The sequence below is a fragment of the Sardina pilchardus genome, chromosome 5 (genome assembly GCF_963854185.1).
Source record: "Sardina pilchardus chromosome 5, fSarPil1.1, whole genome shotgun sequence".
Classification (NCBI taxonomy): domain Eukaryota; kingdom Metazoa; phylum Chordata; class Actinopteri; order Clupeiformes; family Clupeidae; genus Sardina; species Sardina pilchardus.
The window spans coordinates 30,133,945-30,158,894 of NC_084998.1; the positions used below are offsets into that span (position 1 = coordinate 30,133,945).

The 24,950-nt window shown below is 44.9% G+C and overlaps 2 protein-coding genes across 4 annotated transcripts in view; one reads left to right on the forward strand and one right to left on the reverse strand.

Annotated features, from left to right (window-relative positions):
- The window catches only part of cltca (clathrin, heavy chain a (Hc)), a 39,446-nt gene extending 25,120 nt beyond the window's left edge, over positions 1–14,326 (forward strand). The window contains exons 12-33 of one of the 3 annotated variants that reach the window (XM_062537206.1): positions 76–240; positions 710–890; positions 1,090–1,253; positions 3,332–3,457; positions 3,728–3,870; positions 4,029–4,263; positions 4,533–4,655; positions 4,763–4,908; positions 5,122–5,305; positions 5,472–5,664; positions 5,844–6,001; positions 6,207–6,371; positions 6,554–6,661; positions 7,169–7,336; positions 7,626–7,775; positions 7,969–8,100; positions 8,219–8,329; positions 8,480–8,650; positions 8,968–9,189; positions 9,423–9,443; positions 11,907–11,982; positions 12,227–14,326. In XM_062537206.1, the coding sequence (XP_062393190.1) occupies positions 76–240; positions 710–890; positions 1,090–1,253; positions 3,332–3,457; positions 3,728–3,870; positions 4,029–4,263; positions 4,533–4,655; positions 4,763–4,908; positions 5,122–5,305; positions 5,472–5,664; positions 5,844–6,001; positions 6,207–6,371; positions 6,554–6,661; positions 7,169–7,336; positions 7,626–7,775; positions 7,969–8,100; positions 8,219–8,329; positions 8,480–8,650; positions 8,968–9,189; positions 9,423–9,443; positions 11,907–11,982; positions 12,227–12,366 (3,282 nt within the window). In that variant the 3' untranslated portion in view covers positions 12,367–14,326. The other 2 variants (XM_062537208.1, XM_062537207.1) reach the window with 2 other exon arrangements.
- Positions 14,327–14,328: 2 nt separating this feature from the next.
- ptrh2 (peptidyl-tRNA hydrolase 2) lies at positions 14,329–19,267 on the reverse strand. The gene is made up of 3 exons (XM_062537209.1): positions 19,213–19,267; positions 15,530–15,637; positions 14,329–14,929 (listed from the first exon to the last, which is right to left on the reverse strand). The coding sequence occupies exons 1-3, from the start codon at positions 19,250–19,252 to the stop codon at positions 14,412–14,414; spliced, it is 666 nt and encodes a 221-aa protein (XP_062393193.1). The 5' UTR covers positions 19,253–19,267; the 3' UTR covers positions 14,329–14,411.
- Positions 19,268–24,950: the final 5,683 nt, after the last annotated feature.

Below are 24,950 nucleotides of genomic sequence, written 5' to 3' on the forward strand. Positions count from 1 at the left end.
CTGGCAATGATTCCTCCCTCCTGCTTTGATTCATCCCTTTATGACGACTTCTGTCTGTTCCTCCTTGTGTCACAGGTAGCCGACGCCATTCTGGGCAACCAGATGTTCACCCACTACGACAGGGCGCACGTGGCCCAGCTCTGCGAAAAGGCCGGCCTCCTCCAGAGGGCACTAGAGCACTACACAGACCTGTACGACATCAAGCGCGCTGTGGTCCACACACACCTGCTCAACCCAGAGGTGAGCCGCACCAGACTGCACCCATTCCACACCCATTCCTCCTCCTCACCTCCTCAGTGCAGTCATCTCTCCCCAAAGTACATAGGAGATGGGCTGGGCTGGAGATGCCAGCCCAGCCCAGTCTAAGCTAGAGTAAAGTTCATAATACCCAGGGCAACTTTTTGTTGCTGGGTACGGTTCTTTAAAATTGTTTCTCATCATCAGTCGACACATTTTTGCGACCATCGAATCAGGAAGTGGTTGGATGTGGTTGCCCAACAACATTGCTCAATTTTTTTTCCATGACTCATTCTCCTAACGGCATTGCTTCAGATTAGAACGTTAAACATTTATGATGCATCTATGTACCGACTCCAAAATGTGCAACTATTTCTTGTTTTTCTAAGTGTATCTCTAAGCATGCTCTGCTACCTCATGAGTGGTCTAATTTGTGTGTGTGTGTGTGTGTGTGTGTGTGTTTGTGCCATAGTGGCTTGTGAACTTCTTTGGCTCGCTGTCAGTGGAGGACTCTCTGGAGTGCCTGAGGGCCATGCTGTCGGCCAACATCCGCCAGAACCTGCAGATCTGCGTGCAGGTGGCCTCCAAGTACCACGAGCAGCTCTCCACCCAGAGCCTCACCGAGCTCTTCGAGTCCTTCAAGAGCTTTGAGGGTAGGAGTTGAACACTCTTCTGGCACTATTGTTGCCCCTTGTTGCATCCTTGACCTTGACTCATTAAAAGAATGAATTAAGGTTAAACCCTTAGTCTGAGTGGAGCTGCAGGTGAATGGTGATGAGTTTTGAGAAAGATGTGTGTGTGTAGATGCACAGCAGCAGCATCTGTAGTGATGCGGTTGCTATTGTGTTGCAGGTCTCTTCTATTTCCTGGGCTCCATTGTGAACTTCAGTCAGGACCCCGAAGTGCACTTCAAGTACATCCAGGCTGCCTGCAAGACCGGCCAGATCAAGGAGGTGGAGCGCATCTGCAGGGAGAGCAACTGCTATGACCCTGAGCGCGTCAAGAACTTCCTCAAGGTACTGGGAACGAAGGAGTGTGGAGCTCAGCAAAGCATGATGTTTTTAACCTTTAATTAATGTAGTGACTCATTCCTACTCTCCTCTGTGGTTAATTTCTTCACACTTGCACTTCAAATACGATATGGTCTTCAATTGGGTCATTTTTGTATACTGTGAGAATATAGTTTTGTTGTTGGGACCAGTTACTCTTTTAGCTGTCAAGTCTTTCTTATCAGAGTTGTGCTTATTTTAAAAAAAAAATGGGATTCAAGCTTTTTTTTTTTTAACATTTTGCTCTGATATGGATACTTTAAGGCAAGGGAGGCTTTGTATTTTCTACAATTATTTCTTCATATAAACGACCAAGGCAGGTCCTTGAAAGTTCAAAGGATAAAGAGATTTTGTTGTTGGTCTTTCTTTTTTTCATAGTCAAACTGAAAAAAGTGTCATTGTAGTTTGGTGTCCTCTTGCTAATTGGTAGTAGACGTTTACAGTGCCTCAAAAACATTTGTCCTGATGGCAGCTGTTATCTTTTGTGCTTTTCCCTGTATCTTTGGAATGGGCAGGACATGAACCAGGTAAATCTCTCCCAAGTACAGGACTCCCACTTCCCCTTTTTCTGTTTTCTTTTTTTTTCTCTTTTCTTTCTCTTTTTTTTCTCCCTTGTTTTTCTTTGGTCATCCCACTCTGGCTCTGCAACACCAGTGTTGGGAGATTTGTTTATTTTGTGACTGTACAAAGTCACCTGCTCCACCTTTTGGGTGCTGGTCATTTTGCTCAGTGCTGGTGGCGTGACTCAGGCCGGGTGAGCGAGCCTATCGGTAGACCAGTGGCCAGTTTGTACATTTGTGCCAGTGTGTTGGTGTTTTTTTTTGTGTTTGGCTGTGGTTAGTCAATGGAGACCCCATTTCTTCCCCCTTTCTCTTACCAAAAAGAAATGGAAGTCAGAGATCGAGAGGTTACTCCTGGCGACCAGGCTCATGGTCAGAATTTTTCAGAATTTATGCCACTATTGTGGTTTGTTCGTTCTTCATATAGGGGTTTGGCTGTTTTTGGTTTGTTTTTAAAGAGCAGAGGAATGATGTTTTTTGGAGATGTCTGAGCCAGTTGGCTTTGTTGCGTCTTTCTGACTGAATGACACTGTTCGGTTGCTGATCTGGGACTAAGGGAAATGCTTTTATCACTTAGACTCTTAAGTCTTTTAGAATTTCCCTTGTTTCATCATTAACCAAATTCTGAATCTTGACCCAGAGCCTGCTTGCTTGTTCAGAACTGCATTTGTTCCTGTTTGGTGTATTGATCATAGGCACTGAAGGCCAGTGGAATACATCCCAGGGTGTTCAGACATGTTTTGTCTCCCTTGCAAGATGTTCTGCACTTTGTTCTGTAGTTGATGTTTTTCACTGCGTACTTGAGAACAGGTTTGTGCCTGCATTGAGTGCATTCAGTCCACACAGTTCACATAGGCAACTGAAGTTGTGCAGGAGATCCAGTAAGAGTCTGTGGCAGTGATGGTGAACAGCCAGTAGGGGGAGCCAGCAGACTTTTATAACAGCCAGACACCTTAGGCGGCTTTGTGATGGAATGAATACGTATGGGGAAATATTTTTGTTTTTTATTTTTAACGCATATGAGCACTGGACCCATCCTCTAACCTCTCGAAATGTGACCCATTCCATTTGCTGTAGTTGAGATTTTTGTTTTATTCTCAGTATCGTTGTTGTTGTCGTTGTTGTGGTTTCCTTGGTATTGGTCTCATTATGAATCACTCCCGCAGGGCCGGTGCAATTAGAAAATGATACCCCCGTTTCATTTTCAGTGATTCTAATTATCATTATTTATAACCTTGCTCTTCTAGACACATGGTCTCTGCTAGATTACAGTCCAGTCTGCCTGCTTAGTAGGTATTAGGTCTGGGCAATAATTCTGTCACTGGTTCAGCACACCTCTAGATTGTGTTGTCATATTTCAGCTGAATTGTCTGTTGCTAGTTAAGGCAGCTTGGACTGTAGTTTCTGTGGAGATGGCTGTTGTTGCTGTTCCGTTGGTTCTTCCTGTGGTGTTGACACTCTGTCCTTCCTGTCTTCGATGGATAGGAAGCCAAACTGACAGACCAGCTGCCACTCATCATCGTGTGCGACCGCTTCGACTTTGTGCACGACCTGGTCCTCTACTTGTACCGCAACAACCTGCAGAAGTACATCGAGATCTACGTGCAGAAGGTGGGTGAATGAAGTTCAAACAGATTGCCAAGAGTTAATATAGTCTTTGGTGAACCATACCAAGTTGTTTATTAGCTGGGATTTAGATTCCAGCAATATTATATACTTACGCAATAGTGTAAGTGGCTTTCTTTATTATTATTATTTATTTATTTATTTACTTACTTTTTACTGGTTGTGGTACTTGAATTGCCAAAGTTGTTCATAATTCTTGTTAGGCAGGCATCATTCAAATATTAATGTACCTGTCTATGGCCACACATTGTGTAGGTGAACCCCAGCCGTCTGCCAGTGGTGATTGGTGGCCTGCTGGACGTGGACTGCTCCGAGGACGTGATCAAGAACCTGATCCTGGTGGTGCGGGGACAGTTCTCTACTGATGAGCTGGTGGCAGAGGTGGAGAAGAGGAACAGGTACACCCCTATTCCAAATCACACTCTGAAACTTACTGAATACTGGAGCTAGCAGTGTTTAACGAAATGGCCTTCCATTTGTTTTATGTAAACAATACGAAAGATTGTGAGGATCATCTCTCATTATTTCTCGCACCCGTTGCCCGTTCTGCTTGCAGGCTGAAGCTCCTCTTGCCCTGGCTGGAGGCTCGTATCCATGAGGGCTGTGAGGAGCCAGCCACACACAACGCCCTGGCTAAGATCTACATCGACAGCAACAACAACCCGGAGCGCTTCCTGCGCGAGAACCCCTACTATGACAGCCGCGTGGTGGGCAAGTACTGCGAGAAGAGGGACCCCCACCTGGCCTGTGTGGCCTATGAGAGAGGACAGTGCGACCAGGAGCTCATCAATGTCAGTACCACCTTTCATTTGCAGTAGCATACTTAACAATGATACACAAATATAATAAACTAGGCTTTGGTCATAGCTTACTCATAATAAGTTTACTCATTACTCGTAATTTACATACTGCTTTTACCATTACCTCTTTGTCCTTTAGTCCCTCATAGTGCTGAAGAACTTGCCCCAACTGTCAGCTGGTCTATTCCACTCATGCCTTAGATATTATGTTAATGTGCGTGTGTGTGTGTGTGTGTGTGTGTGTGTGTGTTTCCCTGCAGGTCTGCAATGAGAACTCCCTCTTCAAGAGTCTGTCCCGCTACCTGGTCCGCAGGAAGGACCCTGAGCTCTGGGCCAGCGTTCTGCTCGAGACCAACCCATTCAGGAGACCCCTCATTGACCAGGTCTGCACAACATCTCACATGTTTAACAACTACAACTACAGGAAATCTTTGTCCTGTCGTAGCTTTATGTCTCTGCTCCTCATTGATGTGTCTTTGTGGCTCTGTAGGTGGTGCAGACGGCTCTCTCTGAGACCCAGGACCCCGAGGAGGTGTCCGTCACAGTCAAGGCCTTCATGACCGCTGACCTGCCCAATGAACTCATTGAACTCCTGGAGAAGATTGTGTTGGACAACTCTGTATTCAGTGAACACAGGTAGACACTTCTATTAACTGACACTAGATTATTATTCATTGCCGGTTTGGTCGTCACTTGACTGTTTTTGAAAGATGATGGTATACATTTCTATTCATCAACAAATGCAAACTTATTGTATTCCAAAGCAGCTGTAGTTCGCGGTTGTCATGGCGTATTATAAGTAGACCTGTTGTTCCGTAGTGAAACAAATCAACCTTTTTTTGTTCTCAGAAACCTTCAGAATCTGCTGATCCTGACAGCCATCAAAGCAGACCGCACCCGCGTCATGGAGTACATCAACCGCCTGGACAACTATGACGCCCCAGACATCGCGAACATCGCCATCAGCAACGAGCTCTTCGAGGAGGCCTTCGCCATCTTCAAGAAGTTCGACGTCAACACCTCCGCCGTGCAGGTACTTTAAGATCACAATGAAGGCCATGGGAAGGCTATGGTCTTATTTACAGCCTAAATTATTGGTCATTATCCTGGTGTTTTGAGTGTTCAGGGTGTTTTTTAAACTGAAAAGTATATAGCAGGATTGTTGAGTTGTTTGGTAAATTAATGTTCTTGGTCCTCAGGTCCTGATTGAGCATATCGGTAACCTGGACCGGGCGTACGAGTTTGCTGAGCGCTGCAATGAGCCAGCTGTGTGGAGTCAGCTTGCCAAAGCCCAGCTGCAGAAGGGCCTGGTGAAGGAGGCCATCGACTCCTACATCAAGGCCGACGACCCCTCCGCCTACATGGAGGTGGTCCAGGCCGCAGACAAGAGCGGTAAGCAAAGGGGCCTCTGGACGGTCCATGTTCACTAATAAGATGGAGCCCTTGTATGTTATTTTAAGAAAAGGTTGCTTTGGTAAATGGCTACTTATATCTCTCATTTGAATTGAAATAATTTGCCTAATTTCTGCAAGGGGTTTGTCTTAACTACTGCTGTTTGAACTTGTGTTTAGGTAACTGGGAGGACCTGGTGAAGTTCCTGCAGATGGCCCGTAAGAAGGCCCGTGAGTCCTACGTGGAGACAGAACTCATCTTCGCCCTGGCTAAGACCAACCGGCTGGCTGAGCTGGAGGAGTTCATCAATGGACCAAACAACGCCCACATCCAACAGGTGCGTGTTCAGTCATGGTTGTGAATGGGAAGCCTGACACAGCAGTGCAGTGCATAGCTACAGTAACAGTAGGGTAGTAGTAGTGCAATTGCATTAGCTCTCAGCTCCTTTCTTTAAGTCCTACTCCATTTCTTGTATCCGAATTGTTATTAGACTAGAAGTTGGGAATGATTTGTGTGTATGTGTATGTGTTCTCCTTCTCTAGGTTGGCGACCGTTGTTATGATGAGAAGATGTACGACGCTGCAAAGCTGTTGTACAACAACGTGTCCAACTTTGGACGTCTGGCCTCCACCCTGGTGCACCTCGGAGAGTACCAGGCAGCTGTGGACGGAGCCCGCAAGGCCAACAGCACACGCACCTGGAAGGAGGTGAGTGGAGCAGACTCCCACCTGCACGCCACTCAAACAGTCATGTCTTACGGCATTCTGTTCAGCTACTTGAACTATTCTTTAGATGACATGTTTCATGCTCTGGGTTTGATTTGATGCAGTGGTTTCTTGGTCTTATTGATTAGAAAAAAACAACTTTATAATGTAACCCTGTGTGTTAGGTGTGCTTTGCCTGTGTGGATGGGACAGAATTCCGGCTGGCTCAGATGTGTGGCCTCCACATCGTGGTCCATGCAGATGAGCTGGAGGAGCTGATCAACTATTATCAGGTACAGTGCTGCTCTAAAACTTACATACATACACACATACATACTGTACATACATGCATGCATATCCAAAGGGCTTCTATGACCGTATACTCAACATAGTATGATTTTGAGCATTTTCATTTCCTGTTTATATTAGCTGTCTTAGATATTGGATAATAAATACATTGTTAGGTTATTTTATTGTAAGTGTAATCATTAATTAGTGTTATTAATTGCTGGTTAATTACTGGGCACTATCTGTACTTAATACTAGACCCTGGCTCTGCTTCCTGAAAGCACACAAAATGAGACCGGAGCATTCCTTTCAATGCGGTCATTCTGATGCATGTTTTCCTGCTGAAAAAAACAATCCTAGTGCCAGCCACAGTTTTTTTTTTTTACCTTGTGTTTAGAGCTGCGGTTTGCTGGAGGCCTAAACCAAGGCCCTGTGCATTCTGAATGAGCATTGTAGCGGTTGCAAAACTAACCCCAGCTCGTGTGTGTGTGTGTGTGTGTGTGTGTGCGCAGGATCGCGGGTACTTTGAGGAGTTGATCACCATGCTGGAGTCGGCCCTGGGCCTGGAGCGTGCCCACATGGGCATGTTTACAGAGCTGGCCATCCTCTACTCCAAATTCAAGCCGCAGAAGATGAGGGAACACCTGGAGCTCTTCTGGTCCAGAGTCAACATTCCAAAGGTAGAGGGAACCAAACGGCTTGGCAGCGTGGTTACAACAACAGCGGAACCTTTTTCTTCCCCCCCCCCAAAAAAAAACAAATACGTTTCTTTTTTTTTTTTTTTTACAAGGCCACCCATGGCTTTAAATCTGGGCAGTAACAGCCTGATAACTTCCATGTTAAATTTCAACTGTCAAGTTTAATTCACATAAGTGTGTTTTAATGTAAACAGTTGCAACTGTCAGCGAAGATTACAAACAAGAGCATTGTTGTAGAGCTAACTGTCGGCTGTCGTGTGTCCCTGGTCAGGTCCTGAGGGCTGCGGAGCAGGCCCACCTCTGGGCAGAGCTGGTGTTCCTGTACGACAAGTACGAGGAGTACGACAACGCCATCCTCACCATGATGAGCCACCCCACAGACGCCTGGAAAGAGGGCCAGTTCAAAGATATCGTCACCAAGGTAACGGGGCAGCTCTGTGGGATGGCTCGCAACTGTTGGCCACATGACAGTGTTGGGAATGCTATTGCATAATCAGCATAATAAACATACGTTGAAATCAACAATGTAGAAATAAATCAACAAACTAGAAATAAATCAACTATGTATGGTATAAATCAACAGTCTGTAATAAACGCATATGTTTTTGTTCTAGGTGGCCAATGTTGAGCTTTACTACAAAGCAGTTCAGTTCTACTTGGAGTTTAAGCCTTTGTTACTGAATGACCTGCTCATTGTGCTGTCCCCGAGACTGGACCACTCCCGAGCAGTCAACTTCTTCAGCAAGGTGAGCAGTTGAGTCCTCACGTCCAGCCACGCTGTAGTGTGTCCTAATCACCCACGCCCCGTTGCCCACCACTGCAGCCCTCAGAACACTCAACGCCCTCTCTCTCCTCACTCTACAGGTGAAGCAGTTGCCTCTAGTCAAACCATACCTGAGGTCAGTACAGAACCACAACAACAAATCTGTCAATGAAGCACTCAACAACCTCTTCATCACTGAGGAAGATTACCAGGTAATATTCCCGAGAGTCTGTGTGTGTGTGTGTGTGTGATTAAAAACTATAATTATGTTCTATGATGGGAAAACAGTCAGTTGCAGACATATAGCTGCTCTGTTCTAAATGACCTGAATTTCCCCTTCTTCCTCCCTTTCCTTCCTTCAGGCTCTGAGGACGTCCATAGACGCCTATGACAACTTTGACAACATCTCCCTGGCCCAGCGGCTGGAGAAACACGAGCTGATCGAGTTCAGGAGAATCGCTGCCTACCTCTTTAAGGGCAACAACCGCTGGAAACAGAGTGTGGAGCTCTGCAAGAAAGATAAACTTTACAAGGTGCGGCACCTTTTTGTGAGCTTTTCAAGAGAAGGATGCCAGTGATCCTTTAAGCCTTGTCCATCCATAATCCATGGTAACAGTACATGATGTGTGTTTTCTGCCGAAATATTTGTTCTATTCTCAGTTGACTGCATTTATCAGTGTTATCAGTCAGTATCTTTGCAGATGTTTGTTAACCTCCCACATTTCAAAAGGTCAAACCGCCTATAACAAATGTCTATGTAGCTTAGTAGACCACATTGAATAGCTTAATGTGGTTTGATCAGTCAGTGACGTGTGTGTGTGTGTGTGTGTGTTCTTGGGTGTCCCTACAGGATGCCATGCAGTACGCGTCCGAGTCCAAGGACATTGAGCTGGCGGAGGAGCTGCTGCAGTGGTTCCTGGAGGAGGACAAGAAGGAGTGCTTCGCCGCTTGCCTCTTCTCCTGCTACGACCTGCTGCGGCCCGACGTGGTGCTGGAGACCGCCTGGAGGCACAACATCATGGACTTCTCCATGCCCTACTTCATCCAGGTCATGAGGGAGTACCTCTCCAAGGTATGGATGCAGCTCTGTCCTCACACCGTGCAGTCAAAGCTTAAATCAGTAAAGGGTTTAGCATACAGAGTGGTGCCTTCACATTTAGTATGGTTGGATGATATAGGGTTGAGATATTATTTTATTATTATTATTATTATTAAGTTCACGTTTCTGTCTGCTGTTCTTTTTAGCAGTCATGCCTTTTCGTATCAGATGTACCAGTTTAAAGTACTTTTAAAATTCCTTTTCAGGTCGATTTCGTAATGGAAAAGGTGAAAACCGCAACCTCTGTTGTTCTGTCTTGCATTTGATTTGATTGGTTTTAATTGAGAGGATTGAACTCGAGCAATTTGCATGGATTTTGTTTTGTTTGCCTATTTTAATGTCACACTGCCGAAACTGCCAGTATTCTCTCCTAAACCTGATTTAGATTTGGACTGCAATAGAATGGCAGCCATGTTGCCTGGTTGGTCCATAGAACACTAATGAAGCGCCCTCACCAGCTGAGGGAATTGTGGTAGACTCAGTCACAATGGAGCTCTGTCTCCCTCTCGAAGCCATTAGCCCTATTTCTTATTAGCCTTCTCTTTTTATGTGGGCTCATTTTCCAAATGACTGTACTGATGGCTTCAGTATTGAGAAGGTCTCTGCACAGTTTGATCCTTTTAGGAAAATAGTTGGTGGCACACTCAGGATAGTCAGGCCTGTTACACATGTATCATTTGTAGTAGATGTGCAGGAAGTGTTGGCAGATTTGTAAAATACATGGCGCATCACAGGTGAAGTTCATGTGGCACTCTGTTGAATGGATTTGCCTCTTATCAAGGTCAATGGTCTGTTTGGTCAAGATCATATTTCTCTCTAGTATAGTTCACATTCTGTCCTTAACACAGCACACAAGTTGGAGACTGCACATGCCAGTGGATGTGTAGAGAATTAGACCGTGTTTAGTGGAGAGTGTGTCTCTCCCTGTGTGGAGAGTGAGGTGTTTATTGCTCTGTTTAGTAGTAGTGTCGGGTAACTGATGAAGCGTTGCTCAATGAAAAGTGAGAGCCCTTAGAAAACTGACAGACACACGGATGTTGAAGTTATTTTCTGAGGATTTGCAGTCATACTCAAACCACTGCCTAAGAAATGTGTGTGTCTATGTTAGTCTTTCCGTCTGTCTGTCTGTCTGTGTGAGAGGGCGTTAGGGGGATTTTTATAAATGCACAACAACATGGAAATAGAATTTGGTGTGAAGGAACAGCTAACAACATAACTGCACCTTGACGATCGTGTGGCTTGGCATTTCAACACGCATGTTGTTCCACTCGCCCCCTCCCTGCCTCCCCTCCCCTCCCATGCCAGCATCTCTTGCACTGAGAGGACTGGAGCTGTGGCAGCTGCATTTGGGCTTGTTCGGAAAGCCCAGACTGGCTGGAGCAAGCACCCCCCACCTCTTCCCACCCCCCTCTGGTTCACTGCACCCCTGTGCTCCAGATCTCTCCCACCCCTCCTTCTGGGTCTTTATACTGACATTCTCTCTCTCTCTCTCTCTCTCTCTCTCTCTCTCTCTCTCTCTCTCTCTCTCTCTCTCTCTCTCTCTCTCTCTCTCTCTCTCTCTCTCTCTCTCTCTCTCTCTCTCTCTCTCTGATAAAACAACTAAGCATGTCTTTTGTCTTGTCTCAATGCGGGGTCTTATTTGTTTGGGGAAAGTCCCAAAATTAAGTGGAAAATTACAGGAAGGCATGAATAGGCATCCGTGTATTTCCTTCAACAACTCCTTGATGTAGTGAACTGAACCCACTTTCTGCAGATAGATGATTTGGCGTGGCAGACAGGGGAGGACGATATGCAGGTGAAAAGCTGCTGTAAAGATCAACATGTTCTGACAAATTGAGGTGATTTACAAACTTGAAGGCCGAGCTTGGGAAAAAAACTAAATACAGATTTGCTCCAGTTATTTCCTTTTGAAGTTCAATTGATTGGCTTAGGCATATTGGCTGGGTTTCCAAACTTGTAACGTCATTTTTTTCTGAGCTATCCCTTTGAGCACAATGGGCACACATTGTCAGTTACACAGTATTGCTTTCACGTTGCAATTTACAGCTTACTGAGAATATTGGTCCAGAGTTCATGGCAAACAATAAAGACCGCACCTGCACAGACATAAAACTTAACAAATAAGGCCACTCGCACTTTTTAAGTTTGCTGTGCACAGCACATCTTTGCCCTAAGCATTCAATGACTTAAGTTCTCTGTCTTTTAGACAAAAGGGAAAAAATAGTGACTATATGGTCCTGGATGATGGTCTTTACTGGCACTGTATATTAGGTGACCGAACATTCCTGCAATAGGTTACCATGGGAACGGAAGCATACCATCCCCATGGCTTTAAGCTGTAGTGTCAAAAGCAACAATTCTTTAAAAAAAAGCAGAGCAGAGAACTGAAATGGACTGGAATGGGATTTGGAATTGACTTGAAAGCGCACTAGGCTCTAGGAAGGCACCAACATGTCTCGTTTCACTCCTTTACTGGTGATCTCGGCAATGATGCATCACAGGCAAGAATCAAAGTGTAATACACCTCACTCCCGTTGCTTGCTTTTATTCCACCAATCAAGTTACAGGTTTAAATTTGCGCTGCGCAACGGACGAACACCAGTGATTTGGCTTGCGTGGAAACTTCTCTAGTCTAATCACTGAATGTCCCTTAAATGTTCTCTCTCTCTCTCTCTCTCTGTACCTCTCAGGTGGACAAGCTGGAGACCTCTGAATCGCTCAGGAAAGAGGAGGAACAGGCCACCGAAACACAGCCAATTGTTTATGGTGAGTCTCAGTAGTAGTTGCAGTGGACTCGATTGATGCGATCCAATTTGTCAGTCAGTTACCACCATTAGTCCCACAACTTTCAAAGGATGTCAAAGATCCTCAATAATGTTATCTCTTTAATGTTATTGTGTGAAGTCATTTTTAGAAGGGGCTTAATTTTCAGCACACTGTTAAATGTGAAGCTTGTTGGAAGGTGAAGTTTTCCAGGTGTCTGATGTGGTCTGTTTGTGACCTGTTAAAGGCACACCGCAGCTGATGCTGACCGCAGGACCCAGCGTGCCCGTCCCCCCTCAGCAGGCCTACGGCTACGGCTACACGGGAGCGCCGGCCGGCTACCCCCAGCAACCCCCCCCAGCTGCTGGCTTCGGCTACGGCATGTAAAGACCGAACCTTCCGACCCGCTCCGCTCCGCCCCCCCTTCTCCATCCCTTCGGCGCTTGCTGGCATTCCCAACAGCTCGGAGCAGTCCATCCACCTCTCCTCCAGTTCTCCAAACTGCTCTGTCATCTATTTTTTGTTTTTCTTTTCATTCAAGACGACAAGCAAGCAAACATTTTCCCTTCCCTCTTTTTTTATATAAAATATTTTTTTTGGCTGTTATTTTCCTTTTACACTTTTATGAAGGACTTCACTTTGTTTCTGTTTAGGAAGAGAGAGAAAAATTTGGAATCACGGGGATTATTTTTTCACATTCCATAAATCTAATTAGTTTTAATTTTTTGTCTATTTTATTTTTAAAAGGGGAATGATTTATGTCAAAGTGGAGGACTTGTGGTGGGGAAAATGAAGCCCTCCTTAATAAGGTCTTTTGTGAAGCATCAGAATTGCACTTGGCATTGAGAAGAAATTAATGTAGAATCTGTTCATTCTAATGTGTGCGTGCGTGCGCGTGTGTGTCTGTGTATGTGTGTGTGTGTGAGAGAGCAGCTTGTTCTGTCTGTCTTTAAAATGCATTCAAATATTGTATATTCAGAGAAAAAGCAGGAAAAATACATTGTTCCAAAATACAGTATTTGAAAACAAGACTGCCACTTCCATGACGACACTACAAAATATTACTGTACAACATAGGGTTGTATAGCTCTTCAGATGAGACCTATTGAGTTGGCATACAGACGTGTTGAGTTCTGGTGAGTTCAACCCTACCCTGGCCTATGCAGGTTAAACAGTGTGAAAGTCATGAGTGTATTTTTTTGTTTATTCTGTGTGCTACAGATGACTTTCCCTTGTGCAGTAAGTTACCAGTGCTCTCGTGTGGGGACCATTCCATTTGAAGAGGGATAATGCACACAAAAAAAAGAAAGAAAAAAAGGCAAAAGAAATGCTCTTCTTTAGATCTGTGTGTGTGACTAACCTCTCCCTATCCTTGTGCTACAGTGTGTGTATGCTGGATATCGTGGTGTTCTAGGTCATTGTTCATGACTGTACAGAAAGAATATAAAACCTACTAACCTTGATGTCCTATTTTTTGACTTTTCAATTTATCCTGACCTTACCATTTGGTATAAGTCACTTTATTTAAAAGAAAAAAACACCTTACTCTCATACACTTAACCTTTCAGTGCACAGATTTACAGTGCACATCATGGGGGTTTGCAAATGATGTTGGCGACCAATGAAGTTGACTACCAATGGCACTCTCTTCACTCTTTGGCACTCTACCCCACACAAAACAATTCTAGTTTGTTAAAGCTTTGTTTTCAAACCTGTTTGTGCTTAAACCACATACATGCTGCTCCTCTGAGAAACCACTATCATTTCCTACTTTCTGATCATACTCAATTAGTTAGCCTCCCCCCTCTCCCCAGGACTTGTCCTGGATGTGATCTAGACTCGACCAAATAATGTATACATATGGAGCAATCCAAATGGGTTCTAATGCATAGATTACTGTTGTGTGGAAAATACAGTATAACCATTGTCTGTGTTGTGTTTGGATGTAAAGCTGGCCCTTGCAATGACACTACGAGCACAAACTATGAGAGAGCAGACTCACGCAGGGAATGTTTGAATAACCCTCTACTGTATGGTTCAGTCAAGGGAAACCTTGCTGTTATTGTTGTACTATTTGACTGTCAGATAATGCCTATGTATGTGTGGGAGGACGGTGATTATTTTTCTCTTTTTTCCTTAAAAAAAAATTCAGCTCTGATTAAAGGACGAGATATAATGTAGAATATATAATGGTAGAATTGTGATTTAAAATAGATGCCTGATTAACCCAGTAGTCCCCTCTCTGTATATACACTTACAATTGCAAAAAAGAAAAATATCCTCATACATTCAATGATTGAACAGGTGAAACTAATTGCTTCTTAAAATAAATGGTCAAACAATGGAACCTTGTGTCGTGTGAAAACATTTTAATAATCCTAGAAAGCACTTGTTTTGTATTTCTAGACCACAAACTTCAGTGTTGCACACATTCAATATAGCTTCAGATGCCCTGTAACCTTGTCTATTACATCACCAGGCCCGGGGCCCACTCCAAGAACTGTCCGAGAACCTGGTGCTATCTGGGTCCTGCCCGCATCCTGAATTAAACTGACAGGTAGCCCGAGCTCTTTAGCCTTTCGCCAAAGTTCCAAAAGACTCTGCTCGTCGTCGGCCTTCACCACAACTTTGGGCTGTCCATAGTACTCCCACTGTTTCAGAAGATCGGGGTCTCTTCGCTGCAATTGCTTGTAGGCACTCACTGCCGCATGAGAACACTGAGCAGCAACTTTCCCCTTACCCATGCTGAGGTCCTTTCGCACCACCAAAATCAACTTCAGTTCCTCGCTGGTTCCCATGGAGGACGTCTCGCTCTCATCTCCTGCACCGTCTGTCCGTGCACCTGCACCTCTGATGGGCTTCCCAAACCGCCCTCTGAAATACCAGCCAAGTAAGAGTCCACAGCCGACACTTGCTAACATGCCCAATGGGCCACTCAATGAATCCATACCTGAAATAGAAAGTAATGATTACTTGACAACTCTAGTCGTTCAGTTCTATATCGTTGACGTAGCTTCCCGCGCTGAGCTGAGGCGCAAAATGTTCATAATAAGAGCTCTCCGTAATCCGTATCAAACGAAAGAAAATGTTTGACTCAGTGACACACAGATCGTAATTCGAATACATTGATAACAGGGATAATGTATAGAATAACGGTCATTATCGGAAAAGTAATCCCGACAGAATGAACAGAAGTCAGAACCCCGACGCGCAGTCACCCAGTGAGCTAACGCTTAGCCATGAATGAGGTAACACGTGAACAAGGACCATTCCCAGTTTCAATTAATTCGCGAATCTTAACATACCAATGTTGGCCCGCTGTCAAACAGATGAACAGAACTTAGTGGTCTAAAGTTAAAGTTAAACCAGAAACTAAGTGAGTTAGTGAAGTTAGTGTAACGTTAACGTTGTCGTTGCACGTGTTGGCGATGGCAACTCTTGATAAGTCTACATGATATTATGATAACGCCATGTATCATAAGACCACCGTGCAATAAAAGTATCTTAAATAAGGGCAATATCATCAACATTATATTTTAAAAAGCCTTACCTTCGATGTAAACTAGGCTAGCATTCACCACATTTGTCACCGGTTCTAACGTCACGTCCTCTTCTGCGTGTCTCAGTCTGATGACGTCGGTGCGGGGGGCACAATGTTCTGCAGATGTAACATTACATTATGTTGCCTCATTGTTACTGTTACCAAATTAGTCCCCCACTAAGCATTTCCAGTAACCCTCTTGCAAACTTGGCATCCGCTGGATGTCTAGTGGTCTGTAAATGATTGAAATTTCAAAAGTGTTCCAGTTACTCCTACTCAGATATTCTTCTCAACAATAAACAAACTTAGGCCTATAAAACTAAAAAACTACCTTGTGTTAATAGGCTAATCATCATTATGAAATGATATGTAAACAAGGAAATAGGTAGGCTATTTTAACTCTTACTATTAAAATAATTGATGCCCACAAATATGGCGTATTGTATAAGAACAGGCCTACATCAAAGCCTTTTCTGATTCAAAGCAGTTTTTTATTATTATTTATAATGTCATAAGAAACTGGAATGGCGGAGGTTAAATTGAGGTCTGGAATATCAAGTAAACTTTCCTTCCGAGAGAGCTGATAGGATTGCAAAGGCAAAGACCCTCTCAAAGACCTCCTGTTTGACTGCAACATTAAGATCTTAAGATATATTTAACTCCGGGGTAATGGTGCACTGAGCTGTAACATCTGCATTATGAGTCATAAGGAGAAAACATGTCCAGCACCCTCAACAGAAAAAGTAGTGTTAAAAGTTTTTAAATGTAATTTATCTGGTTCATCTGGGTAACAATCCCTGTATAGGCTACTGATGAAGACAGAGATGATATAACCTTTTGCACAAATACCAAATATTTGGAAAAGATCTCTGCAGCAGTGATGGATCAGTCATGTTTGGGCTTGTGTTGCAGTCAGCCATTTTATTTTCAATTCTTAAATGACAAATACTCCTATTGAATCAGACATAAAAGGGTCATGGTTAAGTTTAACAGCCTCATTCGGGATTAACATCTCCTGGCTTGTGAACATGACCAAATTCGGAGGAGATTTTACATCCATTTTACTGTTAGTGTAGAGGTAGACCTTGGCACTCACAGGCTGGAGCCTCTATGATGCATGTCGTTGCTCAGCTTTAATTGTTATTCATATTAACAGAGCCTCAAACGCCCTAGAGAAATACCTATAGAATAGTTTTAGATAGAATATTTTAGAACACTTTTACCTGTGTTCATCATGATGACTTTTATATAGGCCTAGGCTTTATCTTTAGGACTTCAGAATTCAAAATGTACTGCATGGAAGACCACATTGTAGAAAGGAATGGGCAAGGGCCCATGGTCTGTAACTTTTTCAGCAACTAAAACTACAAAGTAACATGAGATGGCTCAAAGTTACCAGTAAAACATAAAAGCCACATTACGTGATGTGATGCGATTTGTAGCTGTAGTTTGTGCACTGCCTGTATTTTCTGTCTGTGTAGTGTCATGTGTCAGTTGATGCTATAGCCTATAGGTCTACAGAATTACCCACAATACAACAGCTGAACTTGAAGGTGGTTGACACAGCTATGAGTCAGACCGTTGCATAACGTAGCCCATCTTGTTGACCACCCTGCATCCTTAAAGAAGCTAGCCTAAAAACGAGTGTTGAGTGGAGACTCGCAGCCTTCTCCATATCCACTCCTTTGAGCCTACTGAATCTGTGTAGGAAAAAGATCATATGTTTTATGACCGGATTATCCAATATTTAAAAAACTAATTAGGCTATTTAGGCTACTCGAAAAAAAGAGAAACATCAGGCAAATCAGTCGTAACAAAGCAACATAATAACAGGACCATAGGCTATAGGCTATCAGGTGTTTAGAATAAGTCGAAGATGGCCTATTCAATATATATTACCATTTTGAAATCATGTTTCGCCCACTTCAGTTTTAAGTTGAAGTTAGTGTCGTTAAATTTTTTAAAAGAAAACACCAAAAGAGTTGGATTGTGTATTTCATTGTCTATTACCTCTAGCTTTAATATGAAAGAAATCGTTTATTTGTGAAGAATGAAATAGATTTACAGAACTGAAGTGCGCACAAGTAGTGATTTCAAACTCAGTGACCCCAGTCTTACAAACCGAACGCTCAGGGGGTGGGGTTTCTATTCCAAAACAATCTCCTCACCTTGGCTGTCTTATAGATTGTGGGCTTTTAAGATTCAATCTTAGCTACTAATTCTGTTGAGGATTTGCGATACATATCTGGGGACAAACGCTTTTTCGTTTTATTATAGAATTTTAATTAGCTATTTTTCTCTCTTCAGTGGAGAATGGACATAGCCTACTATTTTTGCCACTCGTACCCGCCCCCTTTCCATGTTGCGCACTTTCCCTGCTCGTACCCCTCGCCCCTACTTCGATGCAAAGGGGTTTAGTTTGCCCTATTTAGCTGCTTGAGACACCTGCAGAATCTGTTTGCATTCATCGGAACCCAGCCTTTGGTCTTGTGGCGCCAGCTGTCTTTGCAACTGTTTGCATGTTCTGCTTGTTGGTTGTCAGCTAAGGTAAGGTGTTTACAATAAGCGCGCTGTGCATTGATCGTAATTAGTCGTGGAATTTGTCATTGCAACAACAAAAAACGGTTTCTTTGCTAAACTCAAGTAGCCTACAATAAATAGGCCTATTTCATTTGATCAATTGATGGCATTTGAGGGGGCGTTTGTATGCGTTCTATGTAGGCTATTTATTCAAATAAATGAGACATTATTGTATCACTTTCTTTGCACTGTCAAGACAGCACCATGCATTTACAGGTATTTTTTGTGTAATTTATTCTTTATTTCTAGATCGTTCTATGAATGCAGTGTTCCTCGTGGTTCAGCGTTGTTTATGACAGAGTTGCTGTTGCGCAATAGTTCCTCGGCAGGCTGTTTATGCTGGACACGCCAACCTCTGCTCTAACTGATTTAAAATTCAGAGCGGAGGCCGTAGAGCACTAACCCTCACCCTGTGGATGTTTTGTCTCTGAATGCTCAAAAGGGGGGGGAAGAAAGCGTTTGACGTTTCTGCTAATGTCAGTCATTGAATTGTGTCAACGTTTGAGAGAGACAGGCAACGTACAGACCTGCCAGTAAATTTTATTGGTCTAAACTCCAAATGTATGTTTTGTAACTTGTAGCCTAATTCTTGCTGTTCTCTAGGCATATGCTACATCCATACAAGGGAAATAGCCAGAACATCACTGTCTTTTTAAAGGGACACACAAAGAAGTTTTCCCCCTCTCCAATTTCTCTCCGTTACATAAATGTTCTCTATCCGTGACCCCATCTTGAAATTATTCAAGTGTAGGATTATGTAGTCGGCTACCATGCTACCTACCACGTGTCAGTGTGTTATAATGTTTTCGTGCCTTATCTTGAAATACTACAGTAAATGAAATAAATGTAGCATAACAAATTACAACAATTTAAAAACTACTCATATGGACTTGTTTTTTTCCCCCTTTTGACTGAATTTACACTAAGTGGGTATCCAGTGTCATGCCATGATAGATGGCAGTGGCTAAAGATATATGGCCACAATCTCTTATTTATATGAGTACCACGCTTGCTGTATACACATATGGGCAACATCAAGGATAACTTTCATTTATCTATGTTCAAACTGTCCCCTCCTAGTGTGATTAATGATATATCCAAGCTCAGCTTACGTTGTCTGAATCTGGCCCATTTTCCCCTGGTATGAAACATTTTCCTTTAGCGTTTTCATCACGGTGGCTGTCCCCTGGGGGTGGGCCCAGGCCCTATCTTTAGCAGTCATATATGGGGCACCATAGCACGCTGTCCTGTTTGATGAGCATCCAGGAGATGGTGGCTCTGCTGCTACTGCTACTGCTGCTGTTGCTGCTGCCGCCTCCCCTGTGTCAGCCTGGCAGTCAGAAACCAGAGCTGCTCTCAACTCCCACGGATCCCTTGGCTTTATCCTCCAGCCCAGATGATGTGTTGGAGATTTGACACGAGACTCCAGAGCTCTCTCTCTCTCTCTCTTTCTCTCTGCCCCCCCCCCCCCCCCCCCCCCTTATCCCCCCCTCTCTCTCTGTTGTGTGTGTTGGGAGCTGGTGCGTGATTTGAGGGGGAGAGGTGGGGTGGGGTGGAGATTAGGTCCCGGTGTGTGACATTGCATCTCTAATAAGCAGATGGCGCGGTGCGTGTCTGCACACTGCACATGACATTCGGAGAGGGAATAGATAGACTCAGGTCTGATGGGCGTGAGGGATTGAAGTGGACAGTCTCACGGAAGGCCTATACAAGCTGTGTGACCAGCTGTTGTACCATTCCCCATATTCTGTTGCAAGGCTTCTAAATATGTGTTGTTGTTTTTACTTGGCTGGTAGTTCTCGTTTTCCTTCTCTACTAGTCCTGTACACCATGTACAAGTGCAGAAGATCCCTCTGGAATTCGGAGCTGTGTGGATCACTTGAATGGACATATGTGGACACATCTGTTATGACTGCGTAATCATATCAAAAACAGTGGTCATCCAGGGTTTCAAACACTGAGTGTTCTAGGCAGAGACCAGTGAGCCAATTTCACTTTTATAAAAAAGAGAAATAACTTCTATGCAAGCATGACATCGCTAATTACTGGATTCACCCACTGTAGAGTGGCCGTGTTGTGATTCGTAACTAGATCTCCCCATCAACAGGTGATTTCACTTTAACTTGAACTTTAAACACGCCCATGTGTTTATGACGGCTAAAGGCTTCCAGGCGGTGTGGAGGAGGAACTTCCTCAGATCTTGGCAGGCTCTCTGGTGACGGGAGGCCAGAGGGTCGCGGTGGCGGGTCACGCACCGGTGTGATTGGGTTACCGGTAATGTGCACTGCGCTGCCGAGCCTCAGGGGGTGCGGGGAACTGGGCCTTCCGGTAACCGTGTGAGGGAGCGAAGGAGGGAGGGCGAGAGATGGTGATGAATGTGGTGACTGGAAACAAATAAAAGGCACTTTCTCAGAGGTGTAAGCTACTCCTTCATTCTCTTTCAAATTTCTCTCTCCCTTCCTCCCCTCCTCCCTTCCTCCCCTCCTCCCTTCCTCCCTCCCTCTCTCTCCGTCTCTCTTTCATACATTAGGGTTGCTGGCATCTGACTCCCAGTCCTCTCACCTTCTCCGTCTGATCTCGAAACTACCTAATGACACCACCGGGAGGTCGAGCGAGCAGACGGCACACTCCCACAGAGGCGCCGCCGCCATGGAGCCAAGGAGCCAAAGAGCAGCTCCACGGGAAGTCCGCCGCGGCTAACATCATTCCACCAGGTCTGTCAATTTTCGGGAAAACCTGTCCGTCTTCGCTCTCTCTCTACCCCCCTCTCTCTCTCTCGCTCTACCTCTTTCACTCTCTCTCTCTCTCTCTCTCTCTCCGGTGTGAAGTCTGTGATGAAATCCCACCTGCGCACACCCTGCAATTATCCCAAAGCTTGCCGCCAGTAATTGTGTGAGCAGTGGATTTTGACTGTCAGGTAGATTTAAAATAAGTGCTTTGACTTTTGAGAGAGAGAGAGAGAGAGAGAGAGAGAGAGAGAGAGAGAGAGAGAGAGAGAGAGAGAGAGAGAGAGAGAGAGAGAGAGAGAGAGAGAGAGAGAGAGAGAGAGAGAGAGAGAGAGAGAGAGAGAGAGAGAGAGAGAGAGAGAGAGAGAGAGAGAGCTGGAACGCCTTGCCTGAGTGTTTTGCCTGTTCCCTGCTGTACAGTACTCACATGTGCACACAACACTGGGACAATCTCCATCTGGGCCCTCATTAAAATGGGACACCCTTTGGGCTCGTAAAACAAAACAATCGTTGTGTATTTAACACTAGAGTCAGTACTTGTCATCACACACCATGCACTGCTTTGTGCCTGTGTTGGCCTATCTGGGCTCCTCTGTGGATGCTGATATGGTGCTAGAATGCGCGACTGTTGTTTATATGGGCTGGATTTGTCTGTGCATGCATAATATATTTGCATCTCCAGTGCTCTGGTTAACTTGCATGCATGCATACAATACCCCCCCCCCCCCCCCCCCCCCAGTGGCTCATGAAAGCGTATGCTTTTCTCCGTCTGTAGACCGTGCACAGTGGTGTGACCGTGAGGAGTGTCTGATGCTGGTGCTGGTGCTGGTGCTGGGGAGGAGGCCTGTCTACTTACGCATGTCTACTTCCTCTTGGGGGCCCACATCACCCTGAAGCACTGCATGGGGAGGTGAGCGTGTGTGCGTGTGTGTGTGTGCATGTGTGTGTGAAAATGTTCTTCTCCTTTTACTATTTTCCTATAGATCAGGAAGAGATTTCGCGCACACACATGCACACCACACAACAAGTGTGAAGAGAGAGATAAATGTGTGGGCATCTGATTTCTATGTTGCAAAACAAACACACCAGTGCAAACAAGCAGGCCAATAGATAAGCTTAATCAAATGAAACAGAATCAGTCCATAAGTTGTTTTGTAGAACTCCAGGCAATCACAGACCACAGGCAGAAAAGACAGGACAGGTAAAAGTCATTCTGATCAACCCATCCCCCACCCTAAGTGTTCCTGACATTTCAAAATCACCAAACATGTCTGGCCTTGGGTCTGGCCCTCCCAAAAGTCTAACTGTGTGCAGAGTGGCCCTACTGTGCACACACACACACACACACACACACACACACACACACACACACACACACACACACACACACACACACACACACACACACTCGCTCATAGCCCCATGAATCAGACGTGCACAGGAGCCATTCCAAACACCCCCGGTTTGGCACCCTTTCCTGGCATTTTAGCACATGTATATTTTCGGGGACCACTTCATGGTGTCACATTGCGCCACATATCAGAGACAGACATTGGTGTAGATTTAGGAGAAGAATATTTCCATGTGTTGAAATTTGCTTTGGCGTTAGACTTCAACATATTCAGTCTGGAATAGTTTTTACATTTTTGAATATTCACACTTTTTTACTATGGAAAAATGTCTACTGCTTGGGTTGGGAATATGATTGAATGTGTGGCTCAGACACAGACATCAGCTCTCTCTCTCACACACACACACACACACACAGAGACAGATGCAGACGCAGACAAGTTCCCATATTCTTGCTCAAAACGAAACAAAACAAAAAGAAACAAAATGTGATTGTTTTGACATGGTCGAAGTGTTTTCAAAATGACTAAACGCCGTAGTGATCTCAGTCGACCAGACTATCTGATTCACTTGGCCCATTATTAGCCACCATTGACGCAAACGTCTCACATAAATAGGTCATCTGCAGCTCTTTAGCCTCTTGCGGTTTTATGAGGGGGAACAGCATGTTTGTTTTTGTTTTTGATATTACCAACGGATGTGGCCAACCACTGACATTACTATGCACGGGACGTATGCGATGAAGTGTTTATAATGTGTTCGTCTGTGTGTTACTGTGTTGCGTGTGTGTGTGTGTGTGTCTGCGTGTATGACTGAAGGGCTCCTCTTGTCTGCACGGAGGCCACAAAACGATGGCTGTTCCTGACACGAGGTACTCTGTGTACCCGTCACATCGTATGCTTGTGTGAGGCTACACGTGTCTGACTACTCCTCAAATGTGTTACTGCTGACTTCCCCTTTAAATCTCAGAGAGAGCGTTTTGATCTCCTTCCTTTTCTTCTCATCAAGGAGATGGATGGGTGGAATTAACGAGCTGACATTCCAAGGAAATAGCCTGATATCTAAGTTTCAGTAAATCTGGATGCATTGCACGCACATGGGTGGATCTATTTGCTGACAAGAATCTATTGTCATTGTCTCATGCTCTGGCCAATCAGTGCTCTTTGGTAGTCTGCTAAAGCATCTGCTAAAGACTGGGGGAGAGTGTGAAGGAGGGAGGAAAGCCTTTAATGTGGTTATTGAGGATCAAAGGCTTAGCTATCTTCTCCTCAGATGGCCACTTGAACAGCGTGCGGTTAGCATGGTAAAACCCCTTGTGCTTTCTGGCTTTTGCATCTCTCTCTCTCTCTCTTCCTTTCCTCTTCATTCTTTCTTTATTGTTTGCTCTTGTTCTGGCTCTTATCTGTCTCCTCTCTCTCTGCGTGTCAGGTCATGGCTGAAGGGACTTGCCTCCGTGATCCTACAGCCTTCAGAAGCAGCTCAGGGGCAATCCCCACAGACACTTTGAACATGATATGGATCACATTAAAGCCGTCTTAGAAGTACATTTGATTTAGTATTCTCAATTAATGGATGAACCGACTTACCAATCAATCAATCAATCAATAGATTAATCAGTTGGTGTACCAGTGTTCACTCAACGTTCTATCCAGTTGCTCTCTGATGGGCTGTACACTGGCATAGATCTCTTGGTCTGGGCACATTTGATAGACTGAGTAAGACGTGCTGTTGACAAGTGTGGTTGAGTTGGTTGAGCAAGCCATGCCCAACGCTTGTGGATGCCCACCCAACACCCCCAACTCCATGCCCGCTGAAGCCACATTGCCCTCAGGCATGTTGGCATGGTGGAGGCGTGTGGGGCTGCACGCGCTCTTCTCAGTCACCCTCTAAAGGGGAGAAGGAGGGGGGGGTGTAGGAAAAACCTGAAGGAGCCCCTTGAAGCCTCTCATAATGGGAACCGTAAATTTTGCTGATGAAAAACAACCTGCTCCCCTGCACAGGAAGGAGGAGATAGAGCGAGAGATTAGAGGAGAAAAATGGGTGAGGAGAGACGAACAGAGCAGGAGAGAGAAAGGTGGGAGGGAGGGAGGGAGAGAGAGAGAGAGCAAGAAAAAGATAGAGAGTGAGAGTGAATGCGTGCGCAAAGATGGAGAGATGGAGAGAAGGATAGAAGAGAGAGAGAGGAGAGAGGGGACTGGCTGTCCTTGCTGTGTTGTTGTGTAAGAGCTGGCGGGCTGGATGAGAATAACACTCTTATTCTCTCGCAGCTCTGAACTCTGTTACCCCGCCGACTCGCTCCTTTAAACAGGGAGCAGCAGACAGCTACTCGCGCACACACTCACTCTGTCTCACACACGCGCTCGCACACGCGCGCTCGCACACACACACACACTCAGCTTAGCCTACCTCTCTCTCTCTCTCTCTCTCTCCCTCCCTGTCTGTCGCTCTCCTCTTTCCTCACCCTTGTGCTCTCTCTCTTCTCTTTCACTTTCACTGTGTTCTCTCTTCTCTCTCTCTCTCTCTCTCTCTCTCTCTCCTCTCTGTACAGATCTCTGTCTCTGTTCTTCCCCACATGACTTTGCCCCTTCCTCTGCTCTCTGTACTTGCTTCTCTCTGTGTGCATCTGTCCAGTGAGCTGCTGTTGTCACACACCTTCCTTCCCTCCTCTATGTGGGTGTGCTGAACCCCCCCCCCCCCCCCCCACACGCATATGTAGAGTACCTGGAGAACTTTCTCGGTGGTGCGACTGCTGGCTAGGCTTGAGCATTTTATTG

Bases quoted from the DNA above. Each gene is read 5' to 3' on its own strand.
- ptrh2 (XM_062537209.1), bottom strand. From the start codon at position 19,252: ATGTTTCATACCAGGGGAAAATGGGCCAGATTCAGACAAC. The intron at 15,638-19,212 runs GTAAGCTGAGCT...TTACATCTGCAG, and splicing joins ATGGGCCAGATTCAGACAAC to AACATTGTGCCCCCCGCACC. The intron at 14,930-15,529 runs GTAAGGCTTTTT...TTTCTATTTCAG, and splicing joins TAGCCTAGTTTACATCGAAG to GTATGGATTCATTGAGTGGC.